At 43.5% G+C, this 15,217-nt stretch overlaps 1 protein-coding gene across 2 annotated transcripts in view; it reads left to right on the plus strand.

Annotated features, from left to right (window-relative positions):
* COL4A6 (collagen type IV alpha 6 chain) overlaps nt 1–14,989 on the plus strand; it is a 217,305-nt gene extending 202,316 nt beyond the window's left edge. For both annotated transcript variants that reach the window (XM_032227189.1, XM_032227190.1), the window contains 7 exons: nt 37–198; nt 2,680–2,778; nt 4,699–4,845; nt 5,982–6,098; nt 8,349–8,540; nt 10,776–11,062; nt 12,452–14,989. In XM_032227189.1, the coding sequence (XP_032083080.1) occupies nt 37–198; nt 2,680–2,778; nt 4,699–4,845; nt 5,982–6,098; nt 8,349–8,540; nt 10,776–11,062; nt 12,452–12,706 (1,259 nt within the window). In that variant the 3' untranslated portion in view covers nt 12,707–14,989. The remainder of the gene's footprint in view (nt 1–36; nt 199–2,679; nt 2,779–4,698; nt 4,846–5,981; nt 6,099–8,348; nt 8,541–10,775; nt 11,063–12,451) is intronic.
* The last annotated feature ends 228 nt before the right edge of the window (nt 14,990–15,217 follow it).

Here is a 15,217-nt window from a genome sequence, read left to right on the forward strand (position 1 = left end):
CTGGCAACAACATCTCCTTGGTTCTTCTTTGCCCAGGCTTCCGAGGACCTTCTGGGCCACCAGGACCACCGGGCCCAGCCTTCAATCAAGGTGATCGAGGTAATCCAGGCCCCATCGGTCCCTCGGGCTTCCCAGGTCCCAAAGGCAACGCAGGCATTCCTGGACTTAGTGGAGAATTTGGTGCATCAGGTTTCAAAGGTGAGGATATGTAGTGGAATGTTGTCTGGATTCCAAAGAGGGAGGGGCTACATTCCAGATGAGCAAGAGACAATGAAGTTTAGATAGTTTGTGTGGGAGAAACAAGGTGAAGATGGCTCCTCCATAGGTGTTCTCAATATACTGTATGTTTAATGATGTAAGTATTAAATTTATATTTACCGACAAAGAAATAAATAAATCTTTATTTCTTTGTCAGTAAATATAAATTTAACACAAAAATAGTTTGTTGTGAAAGTGACTGCCTGCAAAGGCTCCTGGATTGGGGCTGAAAGATGAAAGCGGAAGCAGAATGCTCCATCCCATATTTGGATAAACGAGGTTGCCTCGATAAAAAACACTTAATGGTGTTAAGTCAAACTCAAGGCCCGCAGGCCAGATGTGGCCCACAATGTGGTCTGATCTGGCCCACAGGGTTGTCCTGAAAAATTTAAGAGGCTGACCCCCTTCACTTCAGCCCGGTCTACCCACGTCGCTTCGACTTGGTCTACCCAATGCGAAGAGGAAACATGTCAGCAGTTAGGGAAGTGGTGTGAAGCTGTCCATGCCCACCCCAATCAGTCCCCCACCCACCCCTGAGGTCAACCACAGTCCTGATGTGACCCTCAACGAAACTGAGTTTGACACCCCTGGTGTAAGTACCGTATTTTTCGGAGTATAAGACGCAGCAAGGTTTTAAAGAGGATTTTTTTTTTAAAAAAAGTTTTTGTACTCTGCAAACCTCCCCCAAAATGGCCCATTTTTCTTCAAAAAAAAAGGGCATGGATAGCCCTTAGGAGGCTTGTAGAATGCTTCAGGGGGGGCAAAAACGAGCAGAAAACAGCCAGTTTTTTTGCAAAAACGGGCCAGTTTTTTGTCAAAAAAAGGGCATGGATAGCTTTTAGGAAGCTTATAGAGTACTGCTGGGGGCAGGAAAAATGGGGCATTTTTTGCTCATTTCTGCCCTCCCCATCCCCCAGGAGCTCTCTGAAAGCCTAAAAGCTATGCACGGCCATTTTGGTGAAGGCGGCGGGATTTCGGGAGGCAAAAAATGCTGTATTCAGTGTATAAGACGCACCCAGATTTTCAGCCTCTTTTTTGAGGGAAAAAGGTGCATCTTATACTCTGAAAAATATGGTAATTTGCTTTAATTTGGTAAGATTCTGTCTCTGGGTGATGAAGAATAAAGGAAACTTCAGTGTACCTTTCTTGGTTTGGGGAGCCTGACGGGTATTATGAAAGTTCAATTGTAGGTGGTGGCAGATGTTTCTCAAGGAGCAACAAGAAAATATTTGCTGCAAACTCCACATGGCATCAGGAAGGGCATCCAGCCAGTAAATGCTCAGCCCCATTCAGTTGCCCTAATTCTACTTGGAATTAATAGCAATAGCAATAGCAGTTAGACTTATATACCGCTTCATAGGGCTTTCAGTGGTTTACAGAGTCAGCATATTGCCCCCAACAATCCAGGTCCTCATTTTACCCACCTCGGAAGGATGGAAGGCTGAGTCAACCTTGAGCCGGTGAGATTTGAACAGCCGAACTGCAGAACTGCAGTCAGCTGAAGTAGCCTGCAGTGCTGCATTTAACCACTGCGCCACCTTGGCTCTATTAAGGGATTATAAGAGTAGTAAAAAGGGAATTTATCCTCAAAGGCTGTTCTGACCTAGGCTTCCCCAAAAACTAGAGTCCTGATCCCGACAAAACCCCTTTTATTAAACGAATGTGAATTCCTCTCATTCACATTCAGCAAGGCCTGGCAAACAGTCTTTCAAAGGAATATTTATGACTACAGACCTTATCTATCTTGGAAAGCTGCCATGTAAATATTTTCCAAATGAGATGCTGTGCAAGGAAAGACTGGGCACAGAGTTTCTGAGATTCACGGACAGATCTTCACACTCCTGAAATGAATCTAACGACCGAACAAACGAATTGTCTGCAAAAGGCCACTCCCCTTTTGCTCTTTTATTTCCTATGGGAGGGGCCAATCACCTTCCACCTGTGACTTTACTCCCAAGTCTACCCTTATGAATTATTCTTTTCTTCTGGCAGCTCTGCGCATACGCACCCTGGGAATAGGCTCTAGCTGTTCCTCTGCCTCACTGCTGTCTAGCTCTGTAGGCATCTGATCACTGCCAGATGGCCTCGGCCTCTGACGCAGAGCCCTCATCCGAGCCTTCCCCAGCCTCCAGGACTGGCCCATACGCCTCCCCAACCTCCTCAGTGTCCAACTCTGCTGCCAGCTCTGCTGGCCGCTGGTGGCCATAACAAAGGTCTCCAAATTGGGTTCCATGCTGAGGTTTTGAGGAGAAGCACAAATCTCCCTTTTTTGTCATACAGTCTGGGCAAGGTGGATCTCGAGGCAACTTTGGTGTTCGCCAAAATGTTTTAAAAGAGGAGAAGCTGCTGAGTCTGATGAATTTTCAGTCCTGCCTAATTTAGAAGCCAACCTCTGGATCTTTCTCTTTTCTTTCTCCTCAGGATTCAGGGGGGACCCAGGTTTCATGGGCATGCCTGGGAAAGATGGACCACAGGGTGATCCAGGTTTCCCTGGGCCAAAAGGCAAAGCAGGTCCTCCAGGTAAGTCTTGGACAACGCACGTAACTCCAGATCAAACCATACAGGTAGTCCTCAATTTACAACTCATTGTATAGCAATTATTTGAAGTTATGACTAACCTTTCCAAAGTTCTGATGGCCTTGCTCCCTGCAGTCACATGATCACATTTTAGGCTCTTTGTCAGGGTTCCAAATAGCATCCAAAATAAAATAAGAATCCAAGACAAGAGATTTCCTCAAAGTTCCAATTTATTAAGAGAGCCATGTTGGCACATCTGGGAAAACCCAAATCTGAAAGCTTCCCGGTTTTCCCCACCCAGTTGAAAGTTCAAGATCTTGCTCCCACACCCACAACCCTATCACATGATCCAATCTTCCATTGAACACTGGCAGTTCCACCCCATCCAGTTCCAGTCAGGTGCAGAGACAAAGATGGCCTTGGCTTTCTAAGAAGAAGATTATTATGGCTATGTATCACCCAACTCCATATAATCCTCTCTCCCATTTTCACACAATAGAAAGTAAACAGTAGAATGTGTGGCAGGCCTGAAACCTAAAAAGAAAAGATGGCTTGCAGGTCTGACACTTTTGACAACTAGTACCCATTTATAGCATCCGATGGTCACATGACCACATTTTAGAGTGTTTTGGGCATTTTTATTTCTGATTTTCAGCCAAAACCAGCCCATAACAAACAATTGGTTTGCTTTACAATCTCCACGTTCACTTAACAACTACTACAAAAATAAAGTCATAAAGTCGAGTTGACTACTTGGGTGATTTGCTTTACAACCATCATGATTTATGACCATAATGGGCATGCTCTACTTTGGTTATAGGTCGAGGACTACTATATGAGCATCAGATAGATGATTGGCTATGTACCATTTATGAGAGGTTATGAGGAAGCAGGCAAGAAATGGAAGAAAAAGCAGACATAAGTAATCCAGGGATTGAAGGTCCATATCTCATAGATTATAACTCAACTCAGGCAGCGTTGAGCACACCAGATGTCTTACTGAAATCTCTATTCTGTAGTTCTTGCTTCCCTAAGTTTATTGGGCTTGACATCATCCTGGAATCTAGGATGAACCCCAAATTCCAGTTTGTTTTGAAGTTGAAGTTATGTTTCGTTATGTGTTTTTTCTCTTTATTTTGTAAGCCGCCCGGAGTCCTTCAGGATTGGGCGGCGTATAAATGTGTCTAATAAAATAAATAAATAAATAAATAAATAAATAGAGATGTTTACCAAGGTTCAGAAGTTATGGAACTTTGCTTGCTATATCAGTTCAGGAGAATTTAGTGGTCCAAAAGTGGTTGCTGCTTCCCGGGGTGCTACATTTGGGATTCCAGAGAAACAGATGAGCCATTTTATAGGATATTCCTCTTCTTTCTAAGGCATCCTTAGTCAATTTTGGAGTCTATTTTAGGTCAGGGGTCAGCTACCTTAAACACTCAAAGAGCCACAAAAGTCCTAACCGGAAACCCACATTCAATTCTGGAGCCGACCGGAAGTCCAGTTCCCCCATCATGGAGTCTCCTCCTAGCATGGCATTCTTTTTCCTCTGCCATCCAGAAATCTGGTTCCTCCACCATAGAGTCTCCTCCTAGCATGGCGTTCTTTTTCCTCTATCTGTCCTAACCAAAAGCCCTATCAATTGTGGAGCTGACCAGCGACAGGGAGCCATAGCAGAAGGATTAAAGAGCCACATGCGGCTCCGGAGCCGCAGGTTACCGACCCCTGCTCTAGGTTGAGACATCTTTCACTGCGGATTGAAGACAGGAAGAACAATTGGGAGGGAAGAATGTTTTACACTTTAGCAATTTATTGCGAGATTGTTACATGCTCTAATAATGACGTTACCTTGGATTTTCTGACCAAATCGGTAGGATGACCACATGAATGTCATTTTACAAGTCATTCTTCCTCTGTGTTATATAGGTTTTCCTGGGCTACAAGGCGCTCCGGGCCTAACCCAACCACCAAAAGATATCAGAGCTCCTCCTGGCATAATCGGATTGCCTGGAAAGAATGGCAACCCTGGTTTAAATGGAGATCCTGGCTTCCAGGGGCAAAGAGGACCACAAGGTAAAAAATAAGTTACATTGTCCATAGAAAGGGGATATGCAAAGCTGGGACTCGGGAAAAGATGTCCTTGGAGGATCTATCTTCCTATGGCTATCTACAAAGATCTTCAGGCTTAAAACAGAATGCTTTGAATACTGGCTCCTAAGAGAAACCCTAATGAGAGCTTGCTTTTTTATTCTTTGTAAAAGCAGAATAACAGACTACTGTGTTTCCCCAAAAATAAGACAGGGTCTTAATTTCTTTTGGCCCCCAAAATAAGCGCTTGGCCTTATTTTCGGGGAGGTCTTATAATTTTTGAGGTGCAGGAGGCCCCTTAACCTCGACCCGTGGATCAGCTGATCCAGAGAGGGATGGAAGTTCTGTCTCTGTTTCTGGCCCACTCTTGCCAGCCCGAGCATCACTAGGCCTGCCGCTCCTTTTTCAGCCGCCACTAAGAGAAGGGGCGCGGTGGCTAGGGTTTGTAGGAGCAGCCTCCGCAAGGCTGTTCCCCAGGGTTGGTAGGTGCATGTGGGGCATGCTCCCCCTTTCCCCCAGGAAATTGCATGCGTTTAAATATTTTAGGAGAGGGCTTATTTTCGGGGGAGGACTTATTTTACTGCATGCGCTCAAAAGCCCAATTGGGCTTATTATCTGTGGAGGTTTTATTTTCGAAGAAACAGGGTAATATAGTTGGAAGAGACCCTGGAGGTCTTCTAGTCCAGCCCCCTGCTCAAGCAGGGGAACCTATGCCATTTCATACAAGTGGTTGTCCAATCTCTTCTTAAAACCCTCCAGGTATGAAGGACCCACAACTTCAAGAGGCAGACCGATTCACTGACCAATTGTTCTCACTGTCAGGAAATTTCTCCTTAGGTCTATGTTGCTTCTCTCCTTGATTAGTTTCTACCCATTGCTTCTTGTCCTGCCTTCAGATGCTTTGGAGATTAAGTTGACTCCCTCTTCTTTGTGGCAGCCCATCAAATATTGTAACACTGCTATCATGTCACCCTCTAGTCCTTGTCTTCATTAGACTAGACATATCGCATTCCAAGCCAAGATAAGCTGGTCGTCTTCTTAAGCGTATCTGTCTCTTCTGACTTCTGAATTGAAATGGTTATCATAAATGAATGGGACAAAATTTCTATGTTAATGACCAGGTCCAAAAGGAAAAGCAGGCATACCTGGCCAGGCGGGAAATAATGGCTTACCAGGTCCTTCTGGTGTGGTAGGAGATCCAGGTTCTCCAGGAACTCCAGGACTACCAGGATTTGAAGGTAAGTTTACATATATTATATATATGGAAATATATATAAAGATAACTATAGTATATATAAATAATAAATATAGTAGGGACGCAGTGGCTAAGATGCTGAGCTTGTCGATCAGAAAGGTCGGCAGTTCGGCGGTTCTAATCCCTAGCACCGTGTAACAGAGTGAGCTCCCGTCACTTGTCCCAGCTTCTGCCAACCTAGAAGTTCGAAAGTATGTAAAAATGCAAGTAGAAAAAATAGGAACCACCTTTGGTGGGAAGGTAACAGCGTTTGGTGCACCTTCAGCATTTAGTCATGCTGGCCACATGACCATGGAGACGTCTTCAAACAGCGCTGGCTTTTCGGCTTGAAATGAAGATGAGCACTGCCCCCTAGAGTCGGGAATGACTAGCACATATATGCGAAGGGAACCTTTGCCTTTACCTTACATACTGTATATTAGCATCTTTTGACCTGAAGTGCTATAAAAACTGTAAGATAACGAATGAGACGATTTATGGAATGCTGCTGACGTGTAAATGGCAGAGAGGGTAATCTTCACAGAAGATTACTTTCCATCATCATCTTCATTAGATCCCGTTCAGAGCACATTGGGCAGCTGCAAGTGTTTTCCAGAGATTTAAATCTTTGATATCATCCCAAGAGACATTCATGATCTTAAGATCTTTCTTAAGTGTTTGGTGCCAAGTTTTTCAAGGCATCCCTTCAGTGGTGGGATTCAAATAATTTAACAACCTCTTCTCTGCCCTAATGACCAGCTGGGTCTTTCCTGAGGAAAGAGGCAACAGTAAACTTTTTCCAAAAATGTTGCCAAGTAAACTGCCAGGACCTGTCCAAGCAATTGCCAGGAGTCAACACTGATTTGAAGGAATACACATACACACACCCACACACACACCCGTGTGATCTGTGGCCCACTGGTGGCCCACCAGAAAGGTTTCATGGTCCGCAGAAAAATCCTTTGCATTTTTTATACTGTACTAAATCAGGGGTCCTCATTGCATGTATCCCTGGGCCAGATACATACAATGAATGCTTGCGTTGCTGCAGAGAATCTCCCCCTTCGGGATCTTTTTTTTTATTTTATTAAATGTTTTTTAGTTTTAGTTTAAAACGGGTACAGCATCTTTCTTAATATATCAATCAATTACAGATAATACCAAAAAAAGACAAAAACAACAATCAGAAAAACAAAACAAAACACAGATGTCTATTATGAAAAAATAAGAAGTATATCAACTGGTTACAACATGTTTTGGTGCTTCTCTTCCGTTAGCTCCTATTAATTCAGATATCTTAACTCGAATATTTACCATATCAACATCATTATACCTCCAGTTTTAATTATTATGGTTATTTAAACATCCTTCATCCTTAGCTATGCTAAGGAATTAGTCCATAACACATGCTGGCAGTTCATTTACTTATTTACTTATCCTTCGGGATCTTTTTGTGTGGGTCAAATGAGGGGGCAGAAATTCCAACTTCAGGGTCTGCTTCAGCCTCCTGGTGTGGGGCTTTGGGCGAAGGCTGGAGGGAAGCACCACTGGTGGTGAAGAGCCAGAATCGTTCCAGTGGGACGGCATCATGGCCTGGAACTGGCTGAGCATCTCAGCCTGCTGAGCCTCCAGGCTCCAGTACCTGGCCTTGCACTCCCGCAGGTCTTCCCTCTGCTTGGAAAGCCTATGCTGGTAGTTCTCAGTGAGGTGCCTCTGCTAAGCCTCCTTCTTGGTCAGATCCAATTTGAACTGAGCTGTTTTGCCAACTCTTTCTCATGGTGGCTGCTTAGCTCCAACAACTGCTTCCTGTTGGGGCCCTAAGGAGCTCGGGCGGGGAGGCGAGGAGTGGCTGGGAGGGGAGTGGTGAGTAGAAGCTGGTGAGGTGCCCCTCAAAGTGAGTGACATCTAGTTGGCCATGCCCACTCAATCACATGACCACCTAGCCACGCCCACCCAGTCGGTCATTAGGCAGATCACATTAGTGGTCCGTGGGATTTAAAGTTATGACTTTAGTGGTCCCTGAGGTCCAAAAGGTTGGGGACCCCTGCCGTAGGTAGCCTGTTTGTATGTAGCAGGAGACAATGCAATTCTACAGGGAGTAGAAATGATGGTTTGACAATGCAAACTCCAATTTGAGTTGCATCCCTTCAGCTGAGACTCATCTGCTTGGGGCAGGTTGGGAATGAACTTCTCCAGATCTTGCTAGGCCGATATCAGTCACTGGCTGCATGGAAGGACCTCTCTCTCTTTGCAGGACGTCCTGGGAATCCAGGTCTGGCTGGGCTGCCTGGGATGCCAGGTCGTAGCATTGGGGTTGGCTATACTTTGGTGAAGCATAGCCAGTCGGATCAGATCCCGCCCTGTCCAGTGGGCATGAACAAACTCTGGGAAGGCTACAGTTTGCTGTACGTGGAGGGCCAGGAGAAGTCCCACAATCAAGATCTGGGTAAGCAACATGTCCAGCCTGAAAAAAGGGAAAACAACAGGGAAATAAGAGGGCAGGAGATAATCCCTGCATTCATGAAAGAGAAGATGATTTTGCAAATGGGAAGGGGAAGGAGGTGAAGGGGAAGGAGGCGAAGGGGGAGAGGAGGGGAAGGGAAGGGCAGGAAAGGAAAGGAGGAGAGAGATGGAAAGGAAAGGAGAAAGGAAATGAAAGAAAAGAAAAGGAAGAGAGAAATAAGGAAAGGAAAGGAAAGGAAGAGAGAGATGGAAAGAAAAGGAAGAGAGAGATAAGGAAAGAAATAAGAGAGATGGAAAGGAAAGGAAGAAGAGAGAGATGGAAATGGAAAGGAAAGGAAGAAGAGAAAGATAAGGAAAGGAGAGGAAGAAGAGAGAGTTGGAAAGGGAAAGGAAAGGAAGAAAAGAGAGATGGAAAGGAAAGGAAAGGAAGAAGAGAGAGAAGGAAAGGAAAGGAAGGAGAGAGATGGAAAGGAAAGGAAGAAGAGAAAGATGGGATGGGAAGGGAAGGAGAGAGGGAAGGGAAGGAAGTCCAATAAACATGTTAATTATAGTCCAGAATTTGTTTCTCTATATGACTTAATACAGTTAACTAAAGAATTAAGCATTATGCAATCATGAAAGACTTATGACCAGTCATTTAGCAACTGTTGAAAGTTACAACAGATTTACCACCCATCCTTAAAGTCACGAGGGCTGCTTCCCCAAATCCCAGTCCCAATTGTGATCATCGGTCAAGGAGCTAAGATTTTTCAGCCAGCTGGCTTCTGAACACACCACACTTACAGGCAGTCCTTGAGTTACAAGCATTTGTTTCATGATTGTTCAGAGTCTCAACACATTGAAAAAAGTGACAGATGACTGATGGTCACGCAACGGTTGCAGCATCCCCAGGGTCACGTGATCAAAATTTGTGCACTTGGCAACTGGCATGTACTTATGACAGTTCCACTGTCCCGGTGTGTCATGTGATCACCATTAGTATCCTCCTCAGCCAGTTTCCAACAAGCAAAATCAATGGGGGAAGCCAGATTCATTTAACAACTACATTATTCATTTTACAGCTACTATAGTGATTCACTTAATGACTGTGATTAAAAAAGTCATAAAGCAGGGCAAAACTCACATTTGTTTGTTTGTTTGTCAAGCATGTCTAAGATAACAGATATAAGTATAAACAGGATTATGAATCCATGAAATGGATATGTATAAATGGGGACATTAGCATGTCGGTGAGCTTTGCACACCTCTTACAGACCTCTTAGGAATGGGGTGAGGTCAACAATAAACAGTCTAAGGTTAAAGTTTTGGGGGTTTGGGGAAGAAACCACCAGTCAAGTAGAGCATCCAGGCATTGACCACTCTGTTGCTGAAGTCGTATTTTCTGCAATCGAGTTTGCAGCGGTTTACCTTGAGTTTGTATCTATTGTGTGCTTGTGTGTTGTTGTGGTTGAAGCTGAAATAGTCATTGACAGGTAGGACATTGTAGCAGATAATTTTATGTACTATGCTCAGGTCAAACCGAAGGCGGCGTAATTCTAAATTGTCTAAGCCCAAAATTTCAAGCCTGGTGGCATAAGGATTCTGTTGCGAGCAGAGGAATGGAGAATTCTTCTCGTGAAATATCTCTGGACTTGCTCGATTGTATCAATGTCCGATATGCAGTGTGGGTTCCAGACAGATGAGCTGTATTCGAGAATTGGTCTAGCAAAGGTTTTGTATGCTCTGGTTATCAGTACAATATTACCAGAGAAGAAGCTATGCAAGATTAGGTTAACAACTCTTAATGGCTTTTTTGGCAATGTTATTACAGTGGGCTCTGGCACTTAGATTATTAGAGATAGGAACTTCAAGATCCTTGACAGGGTCAAGAGTCCACTTGTGTGACATTTGTTTTTACTTCTTGTCCGGAGTAATGGCAGAATTTTCACATTGCTTTGGAGGATCCATGCCCACATGGCCCAAAGAAAACCTTCCGCTTGGGAAAAACATGGACTTCATCTAGTCATCTATGCAGCTTACATCAGTGGACTAGATGCAAGACACATACATCTTTCCACTCCTAATCTAAGACTTTAATCACTCCCTTCCTGTGCAACACGGATTTGGGGATCCATTGTGGTCGTAAGTTGAGGACTACCTGTATACTCACAGTCACCACTGCAGAAATGAGGGTCCTTGTTAATGCTCCATTCCATGCTTTGTTCCTCTATTCTCAAAGGTTTTGCTGGCTCCTGCCTGGCTCGCTTCAGCACCATGCCTTTTATTTATTGCAACATCAACGAAGTGTGCTACTACGCCAGCCGCAACGATAAATCCTATTGGCTTTCCACCACTGCTCCGATACCTATGATGCCCGTCAGCAGCTACCAAATCGCCCAGTACATCAGTCGCTGCTCGGTGTGCGAAGCACCATCTCAAGCTGTGGCTGTCCACAGCCAGGACATCACTATCCCACAATGTCCCGAAGGCTGGAGGAGTCTCTGGATTGGCTACTCCTTCCTCATGGTAAGAAGAAACCCAGAAGGGATGGCCATGTGTGGGAATGTGCATCCTTTCAGTGCATATGCAAGAGCGCCTTAGCCATGCTCATGCCGTGGCCTGTCTTGTTCGGTGATCTTCAGGCCACCAGTGGCTCTTCCCAGTTGCCATTTATTGGCCATGTGAGCCCTTTCCTCATTCTATCACCAAAAATGGATTGCATTTTAGTGTCTATGAGGTTCTCAATCATCCATGGTTGTCCCAAAGGTCTTTTTCAAAAGGCAACTGGAATTTCTTTGGGCGGGCGGGGGGGGGGTCCTGGACAAAGTTTTGCTTCTCATCCAAGAACTGGATGAGAATTCTGAAGAACTTCTTCAGAATGGGATGGGGAAGGAGGGGAGAGTAGGGGAATGGAAGGGCAGGGAAGAGGAAAAGAAAGGGAAGGAGAAAGGGAGTGGAAGGAAGTAAATGGATGAGGAAGGAAAGGAAAGGGGAAAGTAAAGTAAATATAACTGAAGAAACTTGGATGAGAAATAAATGTTTTCAAAATAAAAACCAAGACCGACCAATTACCTTTGGGATGGCACTTCAATGCCTTTAATTTTGAGGTGAGTTCATTGTGTTAAATATTCAAAAAGGAAGCTTTGATGTTTGTTAGATTCTTTATCTTTTAAACTTTTCTAACTTGCCTGGCAACAGCCAATGAGGCTTTGAATAGCAGGGGAAACAAATAGCAATTTTTGCATGAACTTAGAATCATAGGGCTGGAAAGGACCTTGGAGGTCTCCTTCTCCAACCACCTCCTCAAGGCAGGAGACCTTATATCATCCTGGTCAAATGTTGGCTCAGTCTTTTTTTGAAAAACTCCAGTGATTCGAACTTGGCTGTGACTCTTGAAGCCAGTTGCCTGCCGTCAACTGGGCCATCCATCCTGATGGAAGCTGGCCATGTGTAGGGCAGTGTTGACTCAGATGTTTGCATTTGATCTTCCATAGCACAGTTGATAGAATAGAATAGAATAGAACAGAACAGAATTCTTTATTGGCCAAGTGTGATTGGACACAAGCAATTTGTCTTTGGTGCAGATGCTCTCTGTGTACATAAAAAAACAAGATGCGTAATCATAGGGTACCAATAAGCAATCAGGAAACAATCAATATCAATATAAATCATAAGGATACAAGCAACAAAGTTACAGTCATAAGTGGGAGGAGATGGGTGATAGGAACAATGAGAAGACTAATAGTAATAGCAATGCAGCTTTAGTGAATAGTTTGACAGGAGTGAGGGAATTCTTTGTTTAGCAGAGTGATGGCGTTCGGGGAAAAACTGTTCTTGTGTCTAGTTGTCTTGGTATGCAGTGCTCTATACGATTCTTCGCACCAACATTCTTCTCTTGCTGGTGCTTTCTTTCAGCACACGGCTCCGGAAGGCGGTGGCCAGTCCTTGGTCTCTCCTGGATCCTGCCTGGAGGACTTCCGTGCCACACCTTTCATTGAGTGCAACGGTGCCCGAGGAACGTGCCACTACTTTTCCAACAAGTACAGCTTTTGGCTGACCACGGTGGAGGCGACCAATCAGTTTGCTGACTCTCCCGTTTCGGAAACACTGAAAGCGGGTCAGCTCCGGACACGGGTGGGACGGTGCCAAGTCTGCATGAAAAATTTGTAGCCAAGGCCTGGACGTCAGACCTTATTCCTCTTAAGACCAAGAAATTAGTATTTGTGTCCCAGCTGGGCAATTGACATCTTCCCAAATCTCCCCACATACAGATTTCCTCCTCTAACCATCAAAATATGGTGCTATCTTTCCCCCTTGTTTTTAATCTTCCTGGCTACCTCAAAGTCCTTTTCTGCCTTCCCAACCACCACATTCTTTTGGCTTTGATGAACTAAACTGATTTTCACAAGACACATACAGATTTCTTCTCAAGATTATGATTGTAAGGTCTTCCCGTGTTTAGGGTTTAAGATGTCAGGAATTTCACCAATGTTTTTTCCTGCATGCACACACTCCTCCTCTAACCATGTTCCTCATTCATATTCATCTTAAGTTAGCTGCTTATTTTTAGGCCTAAAAAACATAGTTAGCTGTCTAAAAGTGTATCTGTTCTTCGATCCGTGGTATGATCAGATTTGAAGGTTCCGGTTTGTGAAATAGTTAGCTGCATTGATCAATGCCTGCCTGGCAATCTATTAAACAGCGAAGTGACAATAAAATAAACTTGTTAGGAGAGGAAAATATTGGGATTTTAGGCCTATTAGGAGGATGATAATGTGCATCTTTTGAAGATTTTTTTATGGTGATGATGCAATTTGATTTCACCTGCTTGATTATTCAGCCCAAGAATGCTAATCTAACATTGTTGCTACTCTGCGTAATGTTTTCCTACGAATGTTTCAGAACCTCTCTGCTTATTTGTTAATGTGCCACAAGTAGCATTCTTCGTGGCATCCAATGGTGCTAGTCAGAAGCCCTCTTGAACATGGCAAATCATGGCTCAGATGCCAAAGTATAACTTGAATTTATCTGATGAGGCCGCTCCTTCCTTTCTGTGCTGGGACATGTGAATGCTTTCTGGGCTCATGAATCCGTGTTTCATGTTGCATCCAGACTGAGAAACTGTAGGTGGGCAGCAAACCAACTTGAAGTAATGGTTGCGAATTGTTAATGTGTTCCACTCTTGATAACAATCATCCCTCGGCTTGGTCATAACTATGGTTAATTAACCAACAGAAGAATTCTTCAGATCGGGTGAAGTAAGAAGGAAGGGGAATGGCAGAGATCCAGCACGTAGGATCACTCAAAGAAGTTAGATGCAGAATTCACCCTGGTGGACTAGGAAGCAACTGAACATATTAAGATGATTTACCAAAGGAAACTTTTATTAAAAACTGCTTAGTAGAAAGGTTGAAGGGTACCTCCTGGACTACAATTCTGTTGGCTAAGAATACTGAAAGTAGGAAAGTCTTAGTTTACATCTCTTAAGTTATCCTGGAATTCTAGCCAGGAAGGAGTGGATTAGTAAATTGGCATGTTTTCTAACATCTCTCAGATCTTAACTCTGTGATGCTTCTTTGTCCATAACTGCATGGCCGAGCTGTGGTCTACTAACTCTGTCTTTGCTCACCTCCTTGAGTAATGTCCGCCCTGCTTAACCCTCCCTTGGTTCTACATTATAATTATCTGTTTGGTCTTTTTTTTTTCTACAAGCTGTTTTACAGCCTTAGCCGATCTGTTTCCACCTGGAGAATGGGTCAACACAATTACCTTGAAGACTAGCTTAATTCTTTAATAGCCTACTGATATTCGTGTTATACAAATGTTCTTGGACTTTATACAGCCTTAAGATGTTGATCCATGAATAATCCACTATTACAGATGTTGGCATAGGTCATAGGACCTTTATGTTTATATAGCAGACATATTACTCCATTTGCAATAGCTGTACAAGCTAGAGCAAGTTACTAATCTTTAACTAAAAGAGTTTCAAAGATCATTACTTCAACTCTCTGCGCTCTAGTTGTACATGGAGAGGAGAAAAGTCACCTGCTGATTATTCAGTTGCATGTCCTGGATTTCATTTCCACAATATTTTTTTTGGAGGTAGCTTTGGAATTGCTGGTGCTTGAAATAATTAATGTAGTATTAAATAGGTTACTTTTATGTAAATGTAACACTGAGTAGAAGTTGGATGAACTGACTCATCTGCCAATATTATGGTTTTCTTGATTTTATTTTTACTAGTCTTGCATTTTGTAATGCACTGCTGAAAGTATCTTCAGAGCACTGATTATATTTTGACTCTTTATTTTTTTTCCTAAAAAGTAGTAAAACAGCACATCTGTTTTGTGAGTTATATTACATTGCCTCCTTACAATAAGCTTGGTAACTCTCTCCAGGCACGTTATTCAACTTGTATAAATTGTCAAGTGGATTTATACTAAGCTTTGGTGACCAAAATAGAATTGAGTTAGAAAGGACCCCAGAGATCATGTAGTCCAACTTTCTTCAGTGGCCAAAAACACTAATTAAATCATCAGCAACAGTTTGTTATCCATCCTCATATAAACCTCCAGGACTTTTAGGTCTTGATCAAAAGAGAAGGCAATTTTCAGAGATGATGCTCAGATTTAAATAGACTTTGAAAGAAATTTTTGAATGCGTAAAACAGAAATTAGG

The sequence above is a fragment of the Thamnophis elegans genome, chromosome 12, assembly GCF_009769535.1.
Source record: "Thamnophis elegans isolate rThaEle1 chromosome 12, rThaEle1.pri, whole genome shotgun sequence".
Taxonomy (NCBI): domain Eukaryota; kingdom Metazoa; phylum Chordata; class Lepidosauria; order Squamata; family Colubridae; genus Thamnophis; species Thamnophis elegans.